Source organism: Maniola hyperantus, chromosome 5, assembly GCF_902806685.2.
Source record: "Maniola hyperantus chromosome 5, iAphHyp1.2, whole genome shotgun sequence".
Classification (NCBI taxonomy): domain Eukaryota; kingdom Metazoa; phylum Arthropoda; class Insecta; order Lepidoptera; family Nymphalidae; genus Maniola; species Maniola hyperantus.
The window spans coordinates 5,769,333-5,791,945 of NC_048540.1; the positions used below are offsets into that span (position 1 = coordinate 5,769,333).

Below are 22,613 nucleotides of genomic sequence, written 5' to 3' on the forward strand. Positions count from 1 at the left end.
GGCATTCACCGCATTCACTGGGCGCGGCCGTGACACGACTGCCATTGTCGCAACACTGCACGACTTAACCGCACTCTTACTGGCCTTAAAGCGTTTCCATACATCGGTAGAGCTACCGTGACAAGAAATATCACTACCCATATAAATAAACTAGCTTATGCCGCATCGTTATATTTCGTCTGCGTGACCTACACAAATTTCGAACTCCTATTTTACCTTTTTAAGGGTTGAATTTTCAAAAATCCTTTATTAGTGGATGTCTACGTCATAATAGCTATCCAGCATGCCCGGTCCGATCCGTCCACAATTTTGAGCTATCAGTCAATCACCTTTTAGATGTGAAACTTTTTTTGGTTCTGTGTGATTGCTACTTTATACTAAATTACTAGATGATGCCCACGACATCGTCCGCGTGGATTGAGGTTGTTTAAAATCCCATGGAAACTGTTTAATTTTTAGATAAAGTTAAGAGTATGATACGGGTTCTTAAAATTAAGACGAGTGTATTCGAAGCGCCTTCCATACAAACGTAATTTGGTTCCAATTTGAATATTAACCAATATTTAATGAAAGGTAGGTAGTGGTTTACAATTTAATATCTGTGTCTGTAGATTGTCAGAATTTATTAAAAATATTATGTAGTTTCAAAGTTACACGAGCTCAATTTTTTTTATCCATTTATAAGTATAAAATATAATTAAATATCTTAATTACTCAACTATAAAAATATTTCACTTATAATGCTAATGTTTAAATCCTGTTCTTAATATTCCTGACCTACATAATATAATAATTATCACGAGTAGGTATCAATAATTATGTTCGCTACAATGCCTATCCGTAATTACTGGATGTACGAGTAGATCGATAGGTTTATTCAATGCTTTTGAATACATTGCGGTGAAATCTATCAGGTTAGATAGATCTTTTTAGGTGTTTATCTACACCCATGCTTTAAAACCTCTATAAAAGATTCTGAAACAGTTAGCTTATTGCCAACATTAAAACACCCAATATCTTAATAACCAATAAAGCATCCAAACGAGTGTTATAAAGACAGTACTTAATTTCATTATAACACTCCTGTGAAGTTCATAGAAATACCCATAAATACCACGGATCACGACTTACGGTAAGGTTAGAAAGAGACAAATTTATGCCAGCAGTATAGCGCTGTCTCTTTTTCACAGGAGTGTTATAATGAAATTCAGTACAACATTATAACACTCGTTTGGATGCTTTAATGGTTATTAAGATATTGGGTGTTTTAATGTTAGCAATAAGCTAACTGTTTCAGAATATTTTATAGAGGATTCATAATATTATGGGTGTAGATAAAGTCTTGTATGCAACTGATAAGATAATTAGGTATTAAAACACTCAAGTCATACTGTTATCAGTGATATGATAACAGTATGACTTTCGTGTTTTAATGCCCCTCTTTATACAACAGTTGCATAAGCAACTATTATTGTTGAATACCTAAACTACTTTAGATAGTTAACTTCTGAGAGGTTCCAGTAACAGTAATACTAATTAATGCCTATTTGAAGACCTTGTAGGTCAGGTATATTCCATTGCATAGCCAATTCATGCTTAAATTTAAATTCGATTGGGTTATTGTAATATATTCGTTTGCATAATATTAAAGCAGGTCACCATATGTCCTGTTTCATGGACTTCGTATTATTCCATACTTGAATGTCAGTAATACCCACTCTTTAACTACACGATGCAATAGTTTAGTTTTACATAAATGAGCTCTAAGAGCCATCGCATACTGTTGGAGACTGGAGTGGAGTGGAGCTGAGTTTTTTAATGGCAAATTAAGCTTAGCTTTCTGTGCGTTGACATGCGGTTGAAATTGGTATAATATTGAAAACAAAATACGGAGGAGACTAAAACTACGTGCGCTACCATCTTGGCGCGCATCAGCGAATCGCCCACCGTTGTCTTTTTCCCAAAGCACAGTATAATAGTACTTGCCCACAGTGAGAAAAGGTTAGAATTGATTTGTTAACAAGAGTAATGCCGCGCCCTGGCCACTCTAGTACTCTGCCAATGTGCGTTATAGCTAAAGCTTTAGTGTAAGTTTCCAAAAATATGACGCCACATCACATGTCAGGTTCATCAGGTTTTACAAGATCACAGTGACAGATCTAACTCAACGCCAATGTCACGTATTCAAGCCTGAAAATATATAACCCAGGACCTTAAATCTAGAATATATTATGAGCGAAATGGATAACTATCAAATAGAGATGTATGTGCATAAAAAGTAAGAAATCAAGACCGATTAAAAATAAAACAGTTCAAAGAACTGGTAGACTTTAGGGTCCCAGGTTGCTGGAATGATTACGTTACAACGGAAAGCGCACCGTTGGCAGACCCCGCACTAGATTGTATATGCAATACCCTGACAGGGTCTCATGTATATTTAGCTTTAAGCACCCACTGGTCTCATGTATATTTAGCTTTAAGCACCCACTATCAATGTACATGAAAGCAAATAATTAAATCTAATCTAATCTAGATGGGCAAACGGCAACAAATATATTGCAGAGAGCCGTTTGGCGCATAACCGTGGCGTGTGGAAGTCCCTACAAGAGATCTATGTCCAGCATCTTTTGACAGTGATGACGAAAACGATCTAGTTGCGTCCAAAAATGTGTGTAAGTAAAAATGAATATTTATCGGAATTCTGTAGGCACATTATATTACCTAGGTGTCTACTTAATAGATCCACACCAAGATACGAGTAAATAGGTATGTGTTAAATACGCAACAACTGTATATTTATCGCTCAGTATTTATAACTCAAGTATCAGCAGAGTTAGGCCCACACCATTACCATGCCATACCAAACGGGTAATTGCACATACTCGAAGGTAGGTGTGAGTATCTAGCAATTATAATATTATGACGAAATATTAAAATGTGCCTCTCATACATGTATGCTCTTATTATAATTTATTATTATTACAATTTTAAGACTCTGCATAAAATAAGCTAGTGGTTAAGACTTCCTTCTATAATCTATTCGGGAGTCTTAACCACTATACCAGGTAGGTACGCACTTTTCGGAATTATGTACCTAAGTTATAAGCAATTAAATATCACTTGTTTTAACGGTGAAGGAAAACATCGTGAGGAAACCCGCATGTCAGAGAGTTTTCGATAATGTTCTCAAAGGAGTGTTAAGTCTGCCAATCTGCAATGGGCCAACGCGGTGGCAGATTATGGCAGATAGAGGAGAGCTCAGGTTATGTGGGACTCACTAAAACCCTCTCGGTGGCCATCCTTAGCGCATGTTATTAAGAAGTTCCGGGAACTCTTACTAATGTGCGCCGGTTCCTCTCTCGTGTGACGCCCAGTCAGCTCAATATTATAGTGAGGCATTGTAAATTGAACGACTATGGCAGTTGGGGCATTGGAAACAATGGCATGTAGCGACAATTATTACTATCGTAGACGCAGGACGTAAAGCGCAGTGTCCAATCCATCAGCCTGTATGCCTCCACTGCTGGGCAAAGGCCTCTTCAAGAGTGCGCCACCAAACACTGTTCTTCGCCTTGCTCATTCACCTGCTTTCTCTCCCTTTTCTCAGGTCATTGATCCAGCGGGCTGAAAGCCGTCCTACACTGCGCTTACACGTACTAGTAAGCGATCTCCACTCAAGAAGACCATTCTACGACAGACATGACCTGCCCAGAGGGGCAGAATAACAAAGCTTAACACAGAACTTAACATCATAAAAAATTCATAAGTTACAAATTGAAATTAATTAACCTTAATATGTGACAGTCATAGATTGAAACTGGGTTAAAAATTTATAGCAATGTAGGCGTTATGAAAGGCATAACCCTATATAGTCAGTCAACTTTTTACCTTTCCTTATATAATTCGCACTAATATTCGAGGTGGTAATCAGTAGGTAGATCAAGATCGTGTGAAGTAATCACTCATTTATGAACTTTGTATAAAATAACTTTTTAGTATGTCAGGTTCAATTATTAAATTAACGTAAAACTTCTAGAATAATAATTTTAGATCCAACTCAGCTGAGTAGCATTAAAAGAAGGAAGAAATATATTATTCTCGCCTAAAATTCTTTAGTGCTTGCAAATCAAAGTCTTCAAAAAATGCGTCTTGCTTGTGATGACATATTATATGGATAAGAGACATGGTTGTTAACTCAATAGGTAGTTAGCAAGGTAGGTAGGTAGTTAGGTATATCTCTGATACACTCTCATACACTCAGCGGGCGATGGAGAGAGCTATTGCTTTTAGTTTCCCTACGAATTATTATAATAATTGAAGGTAATTATGATCCTTCTTGAGAAAAAAGAGAGCCGGCTATAACTAAGCCCAATCATTTTGCTAGCTACGACAGCTGTAGGCAATTAGTGACTATATAAGATGGAATTTGAATCTTGCGGATTTCTGTTTACCTTGAAATTACTGAGAAAATGAGGTTTACAAATCATAGGGACCTCTAAGTACAACGCGCTTAATAGGTAGGTAATTCCCCACAAAAATCAAGTTCTATGAAGTCAAAATAAGTATGACACTGGAAAATGCTGGCCGTCGAGTTCTAAGCAAAAGTGAATTTAGGAGTTTTCAAATAATATTTATTAATAGGTGGCGCTGAAGAAATAAATTATACCTACAAATTTTTGGCTGGCAACTGTGCAACCCGGTCAACTCATTTTGCAGCAGCAAAATGCGTGTCAGACTATTATATCACCACATAAAAATCTGTAAATAAATGAAAAGAAATGATCTTTGCCTTTCATGGACAGATTCATTACAATTCTCTAAATTCAATGAACCTATTCTTCGAAATTAAGAAATAAAACAATGAATAGTCTAGGGTTTTTAAAAATATAAATCCGAGCGGATGCAGTCTTGGGTATCATCTATAGTGATATTGAATCTAATATTACTAGATGATACTCGAGTCTTATATTCCGATCAAAGCCTATAGGTAAAAGTTCGAAGGTCTAGGACCTCTAGGTACTTACCTAAGTATTTTTTTCATAAAATTAATATTCAATTCAAATCAAGTTACACTCGCATGTATAAATAGCTATCGGAAATATAAAACAACGGCATCGTTTGTGAGTTGTGACCTTCAGCGTAATTATGAAAACTAGTTTGATTCCATTTGCATAGCGCCCGGTTAATGACACGATGAGTCACTTAAATACGAGTTAAGGCTTGCGCACACACGCGGCAGTCTATAGGTAAATACATACAAAACTAATTTGAAAGCTGTAAATCGAAAAAGGTGAAAAACTATAATACCTATCTGTCTTTTAATCTTCATCATTATCATGATCAATCCATTGCCGGCCCACTATAGAGAACGGGTCCCCTCTCAAAATGAAAAGGATTTGGCAATAGTCCACCACGCGGATTGGCAGACTTCACACACCCTTGAGAACATAATGGAGAACTCAAAGGCGTGCAGGTTTCCCCACGATATTTTCCTTCACCGTTAAAGCAAGTGATATTTAATTGCATAAATAACTTTGAAATGTTAAAGGTGCGTGCCTGGGAGATTAGTCAACTACGCAGGAGATATCATAATGCATAAGCATGTGCGCAAACTGAAAATTTGGCACAGAGGTAATTAGCATTCTTGAGACAGACACAGAATACTTTTTCTCCTGGAAAAGGATTCTATGACCCTAAATCCACGCAGTGTAAGCCACGGATGGAAGAGGTTTTTTGTTTCGTAGTGTAGTATGAATAATGCCTTAACGCTTTTAGTTCGAAGGCTACGCCACAACAGCTATCGACTATCGTGGTTTACGCGTTCAAACAAAAAGATGCATTAAAAAGGATTTGTTTACATTCCAGACTGGTTTGTATTCGTGATACGTATTCTACAATATAGAGACTCTCTACATCTTTGCAAGCATATTTATGTGGAGTAAATTCTATTTGAATGCCATGGAAATGCATTATAGGTGGGCATATAAATCGTACATGACTAAAATTTAAACCGTTCTATGGGTTGATGTCATTGGTTGGTTAATAGTAACTTAATGAAAGTGGTTCATTCTATTCTCGTATCACGTGTGACGATTTATCTATCCATGTAATCGCAATGCCGGACAAATCTACCTAATTGAAGTAAGACGTGTTTCCTGATATTATATTATGTTGTAAACAATGAATGAAGCAATGTACTTACAACATGCATTCATGAGAGAGTGTGCAGATAATGCTTTTTTATAATTTTCCTTTATTTATTGGCATTTTATCAAATTACACATCTCTCTCACTCATCTCATCACTTGTCGTCGTGTCGTTGTCGTAGATACGACAACGATAGATGTCGTTGTCGTAGACACGACGACAAGTTTGTCATCGGTACTATAATGACACCTGTGGCCCTACCGCGGTTGTTTGACAGCTACAATGTCACTATCGCAATCATCTCTGATTGGTTAATGCTCGCTCACTATTGGCCACAATGCATTGTTGCAAGAAGAGTCGCACAAATTCAGCCAATCAGAACAATTGAGATTGTAATAATGATTGATGCAGGTTTTAGACAATCGCCCTACAGGTCTTCCAACGCTGCACTTTCTGATGTGGGGTCGCCATTCCAGCAATTTGGGACCATGCATCTATCGCTTTTTTGTACTATGTGGCCTACCCAGTGCCACTTCAGCTTTGCAACCCGCTGAGCTATGTCGGTTACTCTGGTTCTCCGTGGGTTCTCCTATACAGACCTGATCATTTCGGATTTGATCACGTTGTGATACCCCAAACATAGTTTTCTCCATCACCCGCTGAATAACTCTGAGCTTTTTTATGAACTACTATTTTGTAAACAAATAAGTTATTTCATAAAATTTATCGGCAACGTACTTATGTTACAAATAGATAACTGAATGAGACCCACGACTTTGTTTTTTAAAAGTCTCGTGGGATTTCCTGAACAAAAGTAACCTATGTCCATCGCCGGGATCCGGGATGCAAGCTATCTTTATTGTAACATTTTTATTAAAACAACAGCTATATATATATACACAGCATACGGACATGCAGACAGACGTTTTCGGATTCATAATATTAGTATGGGATTTCTTAAAACTTTTAAATTGAAATAAATACAATAAAACTCAGAGCCTCAATAGCTCAACCGGTATAGGAGTGGACTGAAAACCGAGAGGTCGACGGTTTAAACCTCGCCCGTTGCACTATTGTCGTACCTACTCCTAGCACAAGCTTGACGCTTAATTGGAGAGGAAAGGGGAATATTAGTCATTTAAAAAATGGCTAATATTCTTTTAAAAAAAAAAACTAATCTACTGGCTACGAACTGGCTGCATTTGCAGAAGTCCTTGCGTGTACCGCTTTCGGATCAATCAAAGCCAAAGGTTTGTATTTGAGTTTGACCATTTATATATTATATCCAACAAAGAATTTGTGTGACCTACTTCAAAAAGTTAACTTTTAATCCTAGCGAAACGTTTTTACTCCAAATATCGTTGAGCATTCAATCGAAATTAATATAGAGTTTTTGTAATGTTAATGGCATCTAGTGTAAGCGTTTAGAAAAGTGTTATTGCAAAGTATTAGTGCGGTGGGTACCGAACTATATCTAACAATTTGTTTAAATCTGATATATTAGTAAATCTAACCAATTTTAAGCTGCCATACATTTCACGTCCCTAACTGATTTTTTATAACACTAGCTTATTCCAGCGACTTAGTGACTTAGTGAGGGCGGGCCGCTAGTATAATATAATCCATACTAATATTATAAATGCGAAAGTGTGTCTGTTTGTCTGTCTGTCTGCTAGCCTTTCACGGCCCATCCGTTCAACCAATTTTGACGAAATTTGTTACAGATATAGCTTGCATCCCGGGGAAGGATATAGGCTACTTTTTATCCCGAAAAACCAAAGAGTTACCACGAGATTTTTAAAAACCTAAATCTACACGTACGAAGTTGCGGGTATCATCTAGTAATTAATAAAACAAAATAATTCTAAAACATTTAATTTAAATAACGATTAACATTAATATACCTTTAGTAATCCATAAAGCGCTCATGTAATAATATGTAAATTATTTTTGTACAACCGAGCTTAACATGTAGGTTTAAGTCACAATAAAGCAATTATTTAATAGACTGTACCATAAAGTTTAATTTATTCCGTATTCTATACTCACAAGTGTATAAATTTATGGTTCTTAGACCAATTCTTAGCTTGGCCAGAGTCACAAGATAGTTATGGATAAGTAGATAAATGGTTTTTACAAAAAAAACCTAAATGCATGAAATTGTGCAATCTGATTGTAACATTATAATTTATTATTTGAAACAAAATTGTTAAAATAATACTGTCATAAAATAATAAGTTAATAGGATAGGACCATATTAATAATATAATCATTATGGAAACAATTTTCGTCTTTTATAGGGAAACGAGGAAGGCTATACGACCTACCACTAAATATCAATCCGTCATGCTAAATTTTTAGTCTATGTGAAAAAATACAGGATGTAATGTAACTACAGTGGCTGATCACATGTATCGAAAAGCTAAAGGAGTACAATTTAATATTCTAACAAATTATGTTAAGAGTAGTTTTGAACCAACGTCAGAAGCTATACCATTAGTTTTCCTAAGCTGACTTAAAAGATAAATAAATCACATAAACTTTCTAGGAAAAACGTGTCAGCGACTTGATTTGCCCGACGCTTTAAATATTCTGGAGTTTTCAGTCGTATCATGATTTCATTGTCAGTTCGCGGAACAAGATCCTATGAGCTGTAGTGCCTCGCTTACGCATTTTAATGAAAAGCTACTTGTTTACCTTTTAAGTAAGTTAAGGAAAAAAATTATTATATTATATCTGGATATAATATAATAATTTTTTCCTTAACTGACATTGAAAATGGCTCCCAAAATTTGAATGTGGATCGCTGAGGATAAAGTATATTATCGAACATTATCCGATTGGTTTAACTTGTATGGTGTATGGATGAACTTTTACTTGTGAAATTTAGCGGTTGTAAACGCAATAATATGTGAGGTGTATCCTCCCTAAGTTCATCTATCTAGATTAGTGCGGCAGCGCCCACTAATACACAGTCACATAGTTTTGTTCGCGACACCGCAGGCGAGACCTTAGGTCTACCTATAGGGCATACTACAACCTCTATATAAACGCCAGGTATCTTAGAATTAGGCACATTTCAAGCCCTTAGTGCTCAGTGAACTCACGTCCCAATCTTAGAAATATTTTGAGAAAATGTTCGCAAAGGTATTTAATTTTACTGTCAAAGTGCTTTATGAACTAGGATTTAAAGTTAGATAGACATGGAAATCTACAAAAACTCTGAAATTACATGGAAATCTCTAAATTAATAATTTCGACCTCGGCTCAAATAGGGTACTGGATATGAATTTTAACCCCATTCTTTCGTGGGAAGGAATGGTTCTAGGTTCTCAAAAAAACTATACAGCAAAATTGGTACATTGAAATCACGAAAAGGAGTAGCATAAGATAAGAGAAAAGGAGTAGGAGAAGCTGTGGTGCTAGATGCAATGAGAGGCCATGAATATGCACCTTACTAAAATCTGAGTTTAATCGATACCCTGTGATATTTTAGTTGAATTTATGGATTATCAAGTAGCTTGGTAAACAGTTTGCAAACGAGTATATAAAAGGACATTGTGACTAATTCTATTGTACACGATCTCCAATCTAAACTAAATTGGCTAAAGCCTATCCTTTTCCGCAGCAAGCATTACTATTAGACCTGTCATTTTGGCTTAGTTTGGAGTTTGTGTATAACAGAATTAGCCATATTGTTTAATGGTTCATTGTCCATATGAAAATCCTGTCCAATTATTTTCTTCTCTATTACTCTCTGTCTATTACTGGCCTTTCATCAAAATAAGTTTTGAGGTTTAACTGTTAAAATGTAACTAACATACAGACAGACAAACAGACTTTTGCATTTATAACTTTAGCGTGAGCTTTTCGAGACTACCAGCTTAGCTGATTAGTGATTAAATTTCTAACGCCGTACATCGTCTTCATCGTTCTCGTCTCGATCGATATACATCCATGACCAATTGACCATCACATATATCACATATAGAATAGATGGACATATAGAATATCCCTGCAAGAGTAAGAATTTCTACAGAACACGATCTTGTGCCATTTGTATTCAGCTGCTCCTAGTGGCATCCTTGGGATCGTCTCTTTTCACCTATACTTCGCGACAGGTCGAGATGACAATCAGGGTACGGGATGCCCCACACACCTGCACGTCAACCGTGCTGTCCCGCACCGGCTTAGCGCGGAGGCTGTGCGGGGCGTCCCCACCCCGATTGCCATCTCATCTGCAAGATGTAGCAGTATACATGTTTAATCATTTAAGGGCTCACATAATATATTTATTTTCCAGGCGATCGTAGCGTGTGCTCTAGTAGTGGTAGCCCAGGGAGGACTTATCGCAAGTCCCCATGGTGCCATTTCGTCTCAGAGCATAGTATTGGGACACCCAGCTCCCGTCGCTCACGCCATTGCTCCAGCCTACGCCGCGCCTGCTCTAGCTGCTCCTGCGTTAGGATATGGACTAGGTAGAGTAAGCTTGTAATTTTAAATCATTGTGACTTTTTGCTAGTCATTTTGTTGTATGAAACACATTGTGCTCATTATCGGTGCGTCAAGCAAACAGCATCAATTTCTGGCAAACCCAGCTAGGTACTCATATACGTCTGCCTGTCCATCTCTGTGATGCACAGTTCGGAGTGACGTTCCTTGAGAAATTTGTCCCACGGCGCTGCGTGCCTCAGATAAGAGGAAATTTAAAATGACGTCTCCACCTCAGCTTTCCGTAGGTCCTTCATGCCTCTAAGATGTAACCGATTCATATAAACTTTCATTTCACTGACCAACTTCAAAATAAGTTAGCCCTTGACTACATCTTCACAGGGTAGTAAGTGAAGTTTGATGGAAGAGGACTCACTTTGAAGGTAGTTTATGAAACACTCGAAAACACGTCTTTGTCAGCGAGTGGTAGCTAATTACGACTGAAGCATCCTACGAGACCAGACCATAGGTAATTTAGAAATTAAAAATATCCCAATTGCCCCTGCTAGGAGTTAAGCCCTGGACCAAGCCCTTCCCAGCTAGTGAGATCGTCAAAGCTTATTATGGGCTTACTCGGGAATAACTTTCCCTCATCAGAGAACTACACATAAGTATGTATATGTAACTAACGTGTTGCGGCGATAGCCAAGTGATAAGATGTTTTAGCTGTTCGGGGAATGTGTTCGATCCCGAGCTGAATCGTGTTCTCAATAATGGGCCAGCGATGGGTTGATGATGAGCTGACTAACTAATAACTAACTTGATTGGTCATACATTCCAGGTCACGGTGCTATCGTCTCCCACGCGCCCGTGCTGCGCGCTCCGCTGGCGCACGCCGTTGCCCCTGTTGAGGTTTATGTAAGTATTTTTTTCATTCCACCCCTAAGTGGGTTGAATGGCGGTTTGAAATGTATTTTCGGATGAAGTCGCGAGCACAAGCTAGTACTCTAATACTTTGTTTTGTTTGCAGTCCCACCCCCGCTACCAGTTCAACTACGGTGTCGCTGACGGCCACACCGGCGACCAAAAGAGCCAGTGGGAATCTCGCGACGGTGACGTCGTAAAGGGACAGTACTCCCTCGTTGAGGCCGATGGTACCATCCGTACCGTCAACTACTCTGCTGATGACCACAATGGGTATGTGCTTTTAAATATTTTTTTGGTAATTTGTAAGAGCCAATTACAATCTCACATTATGCTAAGGTGATGATGTAGGAATGGTTGGAGGTCGCCATCATGATCAACCCATCGCCGGCTCACTACAGAGCACAGGGAGAGAGGAGACTCTCAGAGTGGGATAGGTTTTGTAGTCTACCACGCGATCCAAGTGCACATTGGCAGACATCACACACCTTTGAGAACATTATGGAGAACTCTCAGGCATGCAGGTTTCCTTACGATGTTTTTCTTCACCGCTAAAGCAAATAATATTTAATTACGTAAAACGCACATATAACTACGAAAAGTTAGAGGACGCGGATTAGGAGAGGTGGATTTTCTAGTAATTTTCTGCCATCATCTGTATAGATAGACAAAGCCACGGTAACTCCAATCGAGAAGAAAGGTGCTTAAGTTATAAACTTACACAATATGGACAAAATAGTGTTCAATGCAAGTCTAGCGATGAGGGCGCCTGAAAGCCACGTTGTCTTTCTTTCAAAAACCGTATACGCGTACCCGCGACTTCAGTGTAACGTCGTACCGTGCCGCTTCGATTTTATTTTGCTTTCATTTTTCTTTCTTTCAAACGAAGTTTACTCTCAACTACATAATATAATTCACATTAAAATCATAGTTCAGCTTTATGAACGCTAATGATGAACTCTATTAAAAAATTCTGTACTTGCAATCAAAGTCAAAGTTTCAATTAAGTACCTAGAAGAATTCTAATACCTCGCCACAAAATGGCATTTATCATACACACTTTGATATAAAAGTTCTATTGACCCGCTGCACTGATCCAATATTTTATCATCATTTGATTAACGTTTTTTTGCGTACAGTTTCAACGCGGTAGTAAGCAGACAAGGCCACGCCGCGCATCCCGCAGTCGCCGCCGTTGCGCATGCCCCCGTCGCGATCGCGGCACCCTTAGGCCACGGTGGCTACCTCCACGGCTAGACAACCCAACAACCACTATTTATTACCTATCTTTACTTAGGATAAGACAACGCGACAATGAACTTGAATGTTTCCTGGTAACGGATGGTTTAATGAGGCATAGCGTTTCATAATACGTATCCGATTGTGAAACACTGGGACGACGGCCCAAGACTACGAAATCAGTACCTCCTTTTACGGTGCTAACTTTTGTATTATAATTTCTTTTAGTTTGTAAGTCTTTTACCGTTTTCTTATTAAGTTAAGAGGATACTTTTTATGAAACGTTAAGAAAATGCCTGCTGGGTGCTGGGCGGAGGCTTCAGTTATGCTTATATTATGTAATATATCTTTTCTCAAATATTTAGTGTTTCATTTACTTATTTATAAAGTCATGTGAATGAAAGGAATAGGAATAAGTATCAACTAATACTTATAAGCTTGTTTTAATTTTAATTCATATGAAAACTTTTTAACATAACCCTAAAGCGACGAAAAATGAAACTGAAATGCGAAAATAAACCTTTTATTGATATTACAAAAAATAAAAAAACTGAAGACAGTAACAAAGGGTGACCTTATCAATACAGTGAAAGCTTTTTAACTCCAAAAATCCAAAAATAATGTAACTAATTTTGATTCGGCGCCCGACAAAACAAGCAAATTCAAAAGCAAACGCAAAGCGTAAAATATGAATGATCTTCGTTATCCGATTTCAGAACAAATTCTGTTGAAAGTTGGCATGCCCTATTTACCTGTGCTTAGGAGTAATTTTATTTTAAAAATTAAATGGAACCCAGGGATCATCCTATCAAATAAAAAAAGTATCGTCAAATTGGACTACTCTGTAAAAAGTTATGCGTGATCAATGATCATCTTACATTAAAATAAATATTAAATATACAAACACCTCCATTTATTCGTCGGTTGAAGAATTGGTCAAGTAACTATGTTCTTCCTACCTAATAACTGAAATATTCACTGCGTATACATGGTTTATATAGCATACATGTCAAATGTATGACCAAAATAATATGTATATTAAGCCATTTAAAGCAGTGTGCAATTTTATTACTTACTTTTATAGAATTCCAAAACTTTTTTAATATTATGCAATAAGAAATATCATGCATTACACACCAGTTTTCTGCCCTACTTATTATTAAAATTCGTCATTTTAAAACGAGATTTTTAACCATATAAAAAGGACCGTTTTATTTGACTCAATATCATTCGTTTACGAAGTTCACTTTAGTTAGCGTAAAAATGATATCTAAGGTACGTATCCATTGAATACTCGTAGCTTGTCAACTAGTTTCATTTTTTAATCTTACAAAAACTATCTAAAAGTTGAACATTGAACTTGTGGTTTTCGAAACTATATTTGAAGTGAATCATGTAACTTTACCACAAATAAAGTCAGATTCTTTATCTATTAGTGGTAGATGCATCCGACTATTCGAAAGTACTTGTAAAAGTTTATTTGAATAAAAAAGATTTTTTTTTTAAATTTATTACTACAATAAGTGTTAACTCATTTTCTTTTTTGATTTTAGGCTATCTTCTTTTCAACTGCACTCCTATTAGTGAGTGCACAACACTATGAACAAGGAAATTATGGTCACGCAACGTCTTCACAATCTATAATCCGTCACGACGTTGCACATAATCAACATGGATACAACGTTCAGCCAGCATACCATCAACCCATTGCGATTCACTCCGCCCCGGTTATAGCCCATACTCAATATGTTGCCCCTGTACATCATGTCACCCCTCTAACTCATCACGTTTCCCCAATCACTTATAACGTTGCTCCTGCTCATCGCTATGCGACTGTTGCACATGTTGCACCAGTCACACATAATATTGCACCTCTTTCTCATTACGTGAGACCTATTGCTCAACATCACATTTCACCCGTAACGTATCATGCTAGTCCCATAATTCACCAAGCTCCTGCAATCCGTCGTGTATCCAGCTACGCCACTCCAGCCATAACTTTGCAACATTCCAACCATTATAATCAGCATCAATATGCCCATGGCCATCAGGACTACTACGTAAGTATTTATTGCCTAATAAGTAGTTTAAAATATTTTAATGAAAATTAAGTTTCAATCTTTTGTACAAATCCAAATATATATTCTCATCAGACAATTAGTGTTTAGGTAACTTATTAATTAATACTTATTTTTTTATTTAAATCTCTAAATAGTAGTAATTACCGCCACTGTGCTAAAAAAAAAGTTTAACTGAGGCCAAAAGCGAAGTTTTAATTTTTTTTTTATCAGTCAGTTTATCAGAAATCCGTCAGTTTAAAATAAACATAATCAAACGCTTGTTTAAGTTTTGTAAGGATGTATGGGTTTTTGTGGTAGTCCCCTTATTATATTTTGTAACATTAGAGGAAAAATCAAGGCCTTCTTGGCGGTTACCATTTAACCAAGGTGTTTTGATAATATACTCTTTCAGTAAATAAATAATGAAATCTAAATCTTCTTATAGGCTCACCCAAAATACGAGTTTGAGTACAGCGTACAAGACACGCACACTGGTGACATAAAGTCGCAGCACGAAGCTCGCGATGGCGACCATGTGAGCGGCTTCTACAGTCTGCATGAACCTGATGGTTCCGTACGCACTGTACACTACAACGCTGATGGACACAATGGGTAAAGGATCTTCATCTTCAGATAGTGATTACGCCATCCCCCTCCTATTCTGGAGGTCGGGGGTTTGATTCCAGGCATGCACCTTTAACTTTTTGGAGTTATACAAATATTGGTGAAGGAAAACAATGTTTTATTGGGCAAGGAAAACATCGTGAAATCTGCCAATCTGCACTTGGTGGACTACAGCCAAACTCTTCTCATACTGAGAGGAGACCCGTGCTCTGTAATGAGCCGGCTATGGATTGGTCTGATGATGATGATAAATACATTTTTATCTATTTTTTTGTGAAGCAAATATTGATTGATAGGTGCTGGGTTTTTCTAACGTCTTTTTGTTTTGTTTTTCAGATTCAATGCTCAAGTTGAACATACCGGTCACTCATCACACGCCCAGCCAGCCACGCATCACGCCCCACAGTATGCTCTTGCCCATCACCATTAGGATCCACCACCAACAGGAGGATTAATAAAACATGAACAGAATGAAGCGGCAGAACACGTAAAACCTCATCGTCATCTTCACTGTCATCATTACTTTCTGTCATATAAATAAGATATATTAGTGCAACAAATTTAATAAATCTAGTCCAATTATACACTTGTCTTTTCACTTTCACCCATCATGAGTCATGACTCATGAGATACTTAGGTCGTAATTAGTGTGAGTGTTAGTCGATACCTACTCACTAATATTATAAGTCCGTTTGTTTTTGTTATTTTTAATACCTAATTTCTTAATAAAGCCTAACTAAAATATATTAGCATAATATACAGAAAAATAAAGGAAGGCTTTTTAAAAAGAGTTGAGTGGGTGTTCAGTACAATATGCTTGAACCCGTGATCGAGCTTGATGTAGCATACTTGTGACACAAGTTGACTTTCATGAAATAAGGTTATTTTTATTGAATTGTATTTTAAAATATATTCAGGTACAATAGTAATTAATAACCTATTAGACTTTAATTGATCTATGTAATATGTTGGATAGAGTCATAGATAATGCATATTATATATGAGCAACTGAAACTAGTTAAGTTATCAGTTAAAAAAAAATGACTGCATACCTCCACACCACAAATCTATCGCAGAATGAGAACGAATAGAATTGATCTTAGCCCACAAATTAACTTCCTGTATTTTAGTACTAGGCTATCACGGCTTTTTTTGAAGTATCCCAAAGTGTATCTGTATATCTGCCTGTCTGCTAGCTTTTCACGTCCACCCATTTAACCGATTATGACGAAATTTAATACAAAGATAGCTCGCATCAGTATGCGAAACCCTTTGATTTCCCTGGAAATATGCCCTTCCCCAGTGGGAAGGGCATATTTCCAGGAAAATCAAAGAGTTTCCCATGAGATTTTGTAAAAACCTAAATCTACATGTATGAAGTTGACATCATTTACTTGGTGCAGCGATAGTTTGCATCCTGGATGTGGACAAAGACTACTTTTTATCCCACAGACAATCAAAGAGGTCCACGGAATCTTTTAAAAATCCATTTAGGTTCCAATCCTGTGGATTGGTTGCAGAAGGTTGTATTTCTACGCGGACTAAGTCGCGAACATCATTTGTATAAACGAATATGGTTCTACACTTTGTAAAGAAATATTTAACTTATATAAATCAATATCGTAAATGAGTAAATTGACATAATATCCCTTTTTCTTATCAACACTCGACTATCAGTAGAGTCTGTTTTCCAAACTTGTGGTAAAGTCTTAGGGTGAGATCTGTAGAGCGCACTCTGATTTAGAAGTTAAAACGAGACAGAGCTATATCTCTCACATAAATCTGTCTCGTTTTAACTCTGACTTAAGTCTAACTTAAGTCTGAGCAAAATCAAAGAGCGCTCTTTAAATTTCAACCTTAATCTGCTTCTAAGGCGCCATCTCCACGGATGAGAGAATCGCGGCGATAGTCTCGCCGTGCCACCAACAGATACAACTCTTATAGAACAATTTCCTCAGGGCGATACTATCAGATACTCTTACCGATGATAGTAGGTTGGACTCGACTCGTTGTGATTCCCTCACCCGTGGGCCATGGAGATGGCGCTTTATTGTCCAGTTGGCCTATATCAAATAAAACTGTTTTAATCAAAATTTTATCACAGTTGCAAGGCTCGACTTCTTATTTATCCGCTAAATAAAATTCGCTGTATTTTTTGATCTTGTGTATTCAACAATTACAAAATTATTATTAGGTATGGACTTTTAGTACCAATTATGGCGGTTCAATAGAATAAATTGCAGTATTGCAAGTACCTAGTTAAATAGTTAATTTAGACAAATAATGATTTGCTATGTTTCACCGAAAGCGAACTTTAGTACTTACAGTCATAAGTGCGAAAGTCACTTTCGTCCGTTTTGTTAATAATAATATTCATTAAAATCTATATATAAAAATGAATCGCTGAATGTGTTGCTGATCTCGAGAACAGCTGAACCGATTTTGCTAATTCTTTTTTCATAATATTCCTTGAAGTACGAGGATGGTTCTTATGGAGAGAAAAATTTAAAAAGAACCCTGAAAAAGAATCGACTGTTAGGCGGTACGAAGTTCGCCGGGGCAGCTAGTATCATTATAAAATATTAGATCATTAAAATTTGGTACATAGATAGCTTGCATCACGGGGAAGGATACAAATTAATTACTATCCCGAAAAACCAAAGAGTTCCCACAGGATTTAAACAAACGTAATTCTACTTAGATGAAGTCACGGATAGGTTGCATCCTGGGGACGGACAGCCTTTTTTCCTGATACACGGTTAACACACCGATGCATTGCGTGCTGCGGTAATGTAACGTCAACGCCTTTAATTCAAAGGCATAAAGTTGTTAATAGCTTCGCTACCACACGCGAGTACGTTGGTATGCTAAAGGCGAAAGCTTCAGGCAAAAATTTCACCCATACAACGCGCGATAGGTTCAATTAGGTATTAAGCTTACATAATTTGCAAGTGTAACAATCCGAATTTCTTAAACTTGTTTTCAGATAACAATTTCGAGTATGAGATCCAGTTTAATACGTAACATATCCACTATTGAGACATACCAGGGCATAGTGATTTTTAATATAAAAGGCCCCACTGGTTTTGAATATGTATCATTCGCTTACGAAGTTCAACCCTAAAAATACCAATATGATATCTAAGGTAAGTTAATTATATATTTAAATAGCTTATCTATTCATTATTGAAAAAGTACCCTCGGGAATAATATACCTAGCTATCAATCAGTGAGAGAATTTTCAGAATCGGATCATCACATTTCCGGAGACTACCCCCTTTATTTAAACTTACAAACTATATCTCTTTATAGTATTAGTGTAGATAACAAAGGAGCTTGATAAAGAACTATCATACAGTGAATTATAAGCAATCAAAACCATTTTTTGTTTTCTTTCTAACACAAAGTAAAATACTAAGCATTTTGAAATAAATCTAATTTATTTTCCTCTCCACAGTTCACCGTTTTCGCCGCTGTGCTGATGGCAGCCAGTGCGCAACATTACCAACACCAACAAGGCGGCCACGCAACATCTTCTCAATCCATCATCCGTCATGATGTTTCCCACAACCAACAAGGATACGGTCATGCACCAGTGGCCATACACGCTGCCCCTATTGTTCACCAGGCCCCTATTGTCCATCAAGCTCACCATGTCCCAGTTATCCAGCACGTAGCCCACGCCGCCCCTCTTCAATATAACCAACATGGACACGGCCAAGGTGGACATGGACATGTGGACTACTACGTAAGTATTAAACTTACCTACTACATACAAGAAGTATGAAGCAATATATTGATTTCGTTATTGTTTTTCCTAATTAAATTTTCGGGGAAGATGAGCAAAAATATGATTTAGTATCATACCATTTAGTATACAACCATTTAAACGTCTAAAAATTCCATATTAGAAAATCTATCAAAATGAGCAAAATGGGTCTATTCAAATAATTGTATCCCATGTTTTGTGAATAAAAGTGAAATGGACATAAACCGTAATGAGAAACGGAATCAAAAATTAACTAAATTATAGCAAACGGTAATAAAAGAAACGACGTCAATGAAATAGCTGGTGTAAAGATAGACAATTGTAGCAGACTTTGAAAAAGGCCAACTTGATTCTCATGATGTTAGTCAAATTGATTTTTTTCATAGTCTACAACCAGTTAATAAGTAATAACAGAGTCTAAGACCTGAAATTCCTATGGTATAACACAAGCTGTAAAAAATCCTTTAAATGTATACTTTTTTTCAGGCTCACCCCAAATACGAGTTCGAATACAACGTACAAGACACACACACTGGTGACATCAAGTCACAGCACGAAGCTCGCGACGGTGACCACGTGACCGGTTCCTACAGTCTGCACCAGCCTGACGGTTCCGTACGCACCGTACACTACAACGCTGATGGACACAATGGGTAAGGAAAGACTTTAAGAACTTGGCTTTGACAAGCTAGCCGTATGTCTTGATCTTCAGATTTACTCTCGGTAGGATCATAAGGGAGCTGCTAGACTTAGACAGCGTGGTAATCCCAACAAAAGACCTATGTCTAGCAGTTATAGGCGTCTATCGGTTGTTGTTGATGGTGATCATAAGATACTTATTGTACAGTTATTAACAAAACCAAGAACAACGTATCAAATAAATAAGCACTGGAAGAAAAGTGTAGTTCAAAATACACTGATCCCAAACTATTGAGTTGGTAATTCATTAAAATCTTCTTCATCGTGGTCCTCGTATCTAGGACGTGACGATAGTAACACAGGATGATAATATCATAATATAATTTGTAGCTCCTAAAAATTGCAATACATAGATCTGTGTGGAAGCATTTAAACTGCAGAGCGCCGCTACGTATTATAGATGTGTTTGGCAGTTTGACATGCTTTATAAATCATGACACATACAAAGTTATAGCAGTACGCGGCAGAAAGTAATACACATCTACAATCAGAAGGAGATAGCAAATTTGTAGAGCGGACCCTGTCATTGAGCCCGACAAAACGTCATATAGGTATAGGTGACAGAGACAACGCTCTACAAAGTTGAAATGTCATTCTAAAGGCCGATGTACTTTATGTCGCGTACTGTACAACATGCGTTGATTTCCTTCTGTGATACTACCATCGTGCATATTTCACAATATTGCATATTTTATATGCTCAGGGTTTTAAAAAAATCCCAGAAGCATTTGAACTATTGCTTACAACACGAAAAATAATATCACTAAAATGTACTTTTCAGATTTAACGCGCAAGTGGAAAACTCAGCCCCATCGACCCACGCCCAGCCCGCACCAGTTCATTATGCTCCAGTACATAGTTACCAACCTCATCATTAAAACTTGATATCATATTGTTTTTATAGTAGTTTATAGTTGATTTTATTATAAGAAAAATGTTTTACAAAATAAATCTAGTCGAAGTGTATTTTTTTTACTTTTATTTCGTTACTTATCTTCTCTATAATGTAAAAATGAATCACTAAATGTGTTGGTCATCGCAAATCTCGAGAACAGCTGAACCGATTTCGCTAATTCTTTATAATATTCTTTTTATAATATTCCTTGAAGTAAGACGATGGTTCTTACGGAGATAATTTTTTTTTTAAATTTGAATCCACTGCTAGGCGGAACGAAGTTCGCCAGGGCAGCTAGTTTTGAATACAGATTTAAAAGTCAACTTTTGAAAAAGAAAAGTGTGAAATACATTACTAGCTACCATAATATACATACGTTTGTGATTACATAAATAAGTTAAAATTCTAAGAAAGTCTATTTTCATAGCCAAGCAGAGACAAGAGTACTACTTACTCTTTAACTTGAACTGGACTACATACTCAATAGGTACATAATATAATAATTTGCGTGGATATTTCGAATTGGATAGAATAGAAGCAGTCTTGAGTTACTACCTACTGAAATTTTTGGGTAGATACTAGAGAGATACCTACTTAAGCTACTTTAAAACTCAATAAGTACCTATTCTATTTCATACTAGGAGAAGGAATCAATCATAGCAAACTAAAACAAAAAGAGATGGACAAAAATTTTATGGAGGCGTGCCCCAGAACATACAGAGATGATAATATATTATGTGCCATTTAATAAATGTACAGAGATTACATATCTGCCATTTAATAGTAAAAATCTTCTATTTTAAGAAGAAAAAAGTCGCATGTTGTTTTGCAGTCGTGGCATTATGTTCATGATAGGCATAGTTCAGCGTGGGGCAAATTTTGTCCATCTCGTTTGTGATAACTTTGTATCATGAACAAAATAAAATTATTACCACATATATTACAGAACTCCACAGGCAAAGCTTATACATTCATATTCCAGAAAGTGAAAACTAATTCGGACGCTTGTATGTATGTGCGACACTACTGAGCGTAGCGGTATATCCGACATTTATCTTGAGATACTGGCGCGGTGTTTACGCACTCGTAGGTGCCGATGACACCTTCGAGCATGCTTTAAAATACGGCAGCCTATTACCTTGGTGGACTATTATTGTTCAGGAGTAGATAGGCCGGAATGCACGAGGTCGCTCATCGAGGAATAAATTTTACTATTAGCACTAGTAGGCGTAATAAATAATAATTGATATTTTCAGCACACTAAAACCATTAATATGAGTACGAAAGAGTAACATAACATAAATAAACAATTAGGTATTTATATACTAGCTGATCTTTTGTACTACTTTTGATTTTGATGAGAATTTGATATACCTATACAGGTTGTAGTTAAAACGCTAGCGAAAACGAAGATATAGTACGCGACGGGTTGAGATAACAATCAGGGTAAGTGCGCCCCGCACAGCCACACAGCCTCCGTACTAACCCGGTGTGGGATAGCGTGGGTGACGTGCGGGTGTGTGGAGCGTCCTCACGCATCATACCCCGATTGACATCTCGACCTGTCGCGTACTATAGGTGAAAGTACTGATAAGATACCACAAAAAAGTGAAAAGTAATCCTGTATTTTTAAGTTCGCAATCTTAGTTCGCAATTTATTGCAAGTAAAACATCTGACTGACACTAGAGGTCAACGAATGTTGCATAGGTAGGTCACAGGTGCCGCGGGGTCAATGCCGCGTCATAGGGGAGGGAGTAATAAATGACGACTCACAAGACTCGTCCGAAGGGTATAAGTTCACAGTCAAGGGCTAAATAATAATTT

The 22,613-nt window shown here is 37.1% G+C and overlaps 3 protein-coding genes across 3 annotated transcripts; all 3 read left to right on the forward strand.

Annotated features, from left to right (window-relative positions):
- Positions 1 to 9,239: 9,239 nt before the first annotated feature.
- On the forward strand, positions 9,240 to 13,045 carry LOC117982506 (cuticle protein 8-like). The gene is made up of 5 exons (XM_034968860.2): positions 9,240 to 9,294; positions 10,451 to 10,625; positions 11,420 to 11,496; positions 11,609 to 11,775; positions 12,642 to 13,045. The coding sequence occupies exons 1-5, from the start codon at positions 9,283 to 9,285 to the stop codon at positions 12,757 to 12,759; spliced, it is 549 nt and encodes a 182-aa protein (XP_034824751.2). The 5' UTR covers positions 9,240 to 9,282; the 3' UTR covers positions 12,760 to 13,045.
- Positions 13,046 to 14,004: 959 nt separating this feature from the next.
- Positions 14,005 to 15,855, forward strand: LOC138402386 (cuticle protein 18.6-like). The gene is made up of 4 exons (XM_069498676.1): positions 14,005 to 14,016; positions 14,295 to 14,801; positions 15,247 to 15,413; positions 15,762 to 15,855. The coding sequence occupies exons 1-4, from the start codon at positions 14,005 to 14,007 to the stop codon at positions 15,853 to 15,855; spliced, it is 780 nt and encodes a 259-aa protein (XP_069354777.1).
- Positions 15,856 to 16,998: 1,143 nt separating this feature from the next.
- On the forward strand, positions 16,999 to 20,771 carry LOC138402387 (cuticle protein 19-like). The gene is made up of 5 exons (XM_069498677.1): positions 16,999 to 17,013; positions 18,500 to 18,571; positions 18,883 to 19,173; positions 19,681 to 19,847; positions 20,675 to 20,771. The coding sequence occupies exons 1-5, from the start codon at positions 16,999 to 17,001 to the stop codon at positions 20,769 to 20,771; spliced, it is 642 nt and encodes a 213-aa protein (XP_069354778.1).
- The last annotated feature ends 1,842 nt before the right edge of the window (positions 20,772 to 22,613 follow it).

Coding starts and splice junctions, on each gene's coding strand:
- LOC117982506 (XM_034968860.2), top strand. Junction 10,626..11,419: donor TGCGTTAGGATATGGACTAG/GTAGAGTAAGCT, acceptor CATACATTCCAG/GTCACGGTGCTATCGTCTCC. Junction 11,497..11,608: donor TTGCCCCTGTTGAGGTTTAT/GTAAGTATTTTT, acceptor TTTTGTTTGCAG/TCCCACCCCCGCTACCAGTT.
- LOC138402387 (XM_069498677.1), top strand. Junction 19,174..19,680: donor ATGGACATGTGGACTACTAC/GTAAGTATTAAA, acceptor ACTTTTTTTCAG/GCTCACCCCAAATACGAGTT. Junction 19,848..20,674: donor AACGCTGATGGACACAATGG/GTAAGGAAAGAC, acceptor TGTACTTTTCAG/ATTTAACGCGCAAGTGGAAA.
- LOC138402386 (XM_069498676.1), top strand. Junction 14,802..15,246: donor ATGGCCATCAGGACTACTAC/GTAAGTATTTAT, acceptor ATCTTCTTATAG/GCTCACCCAAAATACGAGTT. Junction 15,414..15,761: donor AACGCTGATGGACACAATGG/GTAAAGGATCTT, acceptor TTTGTTTTTCAG/ATTCAATGCTCAAGTTGAAC.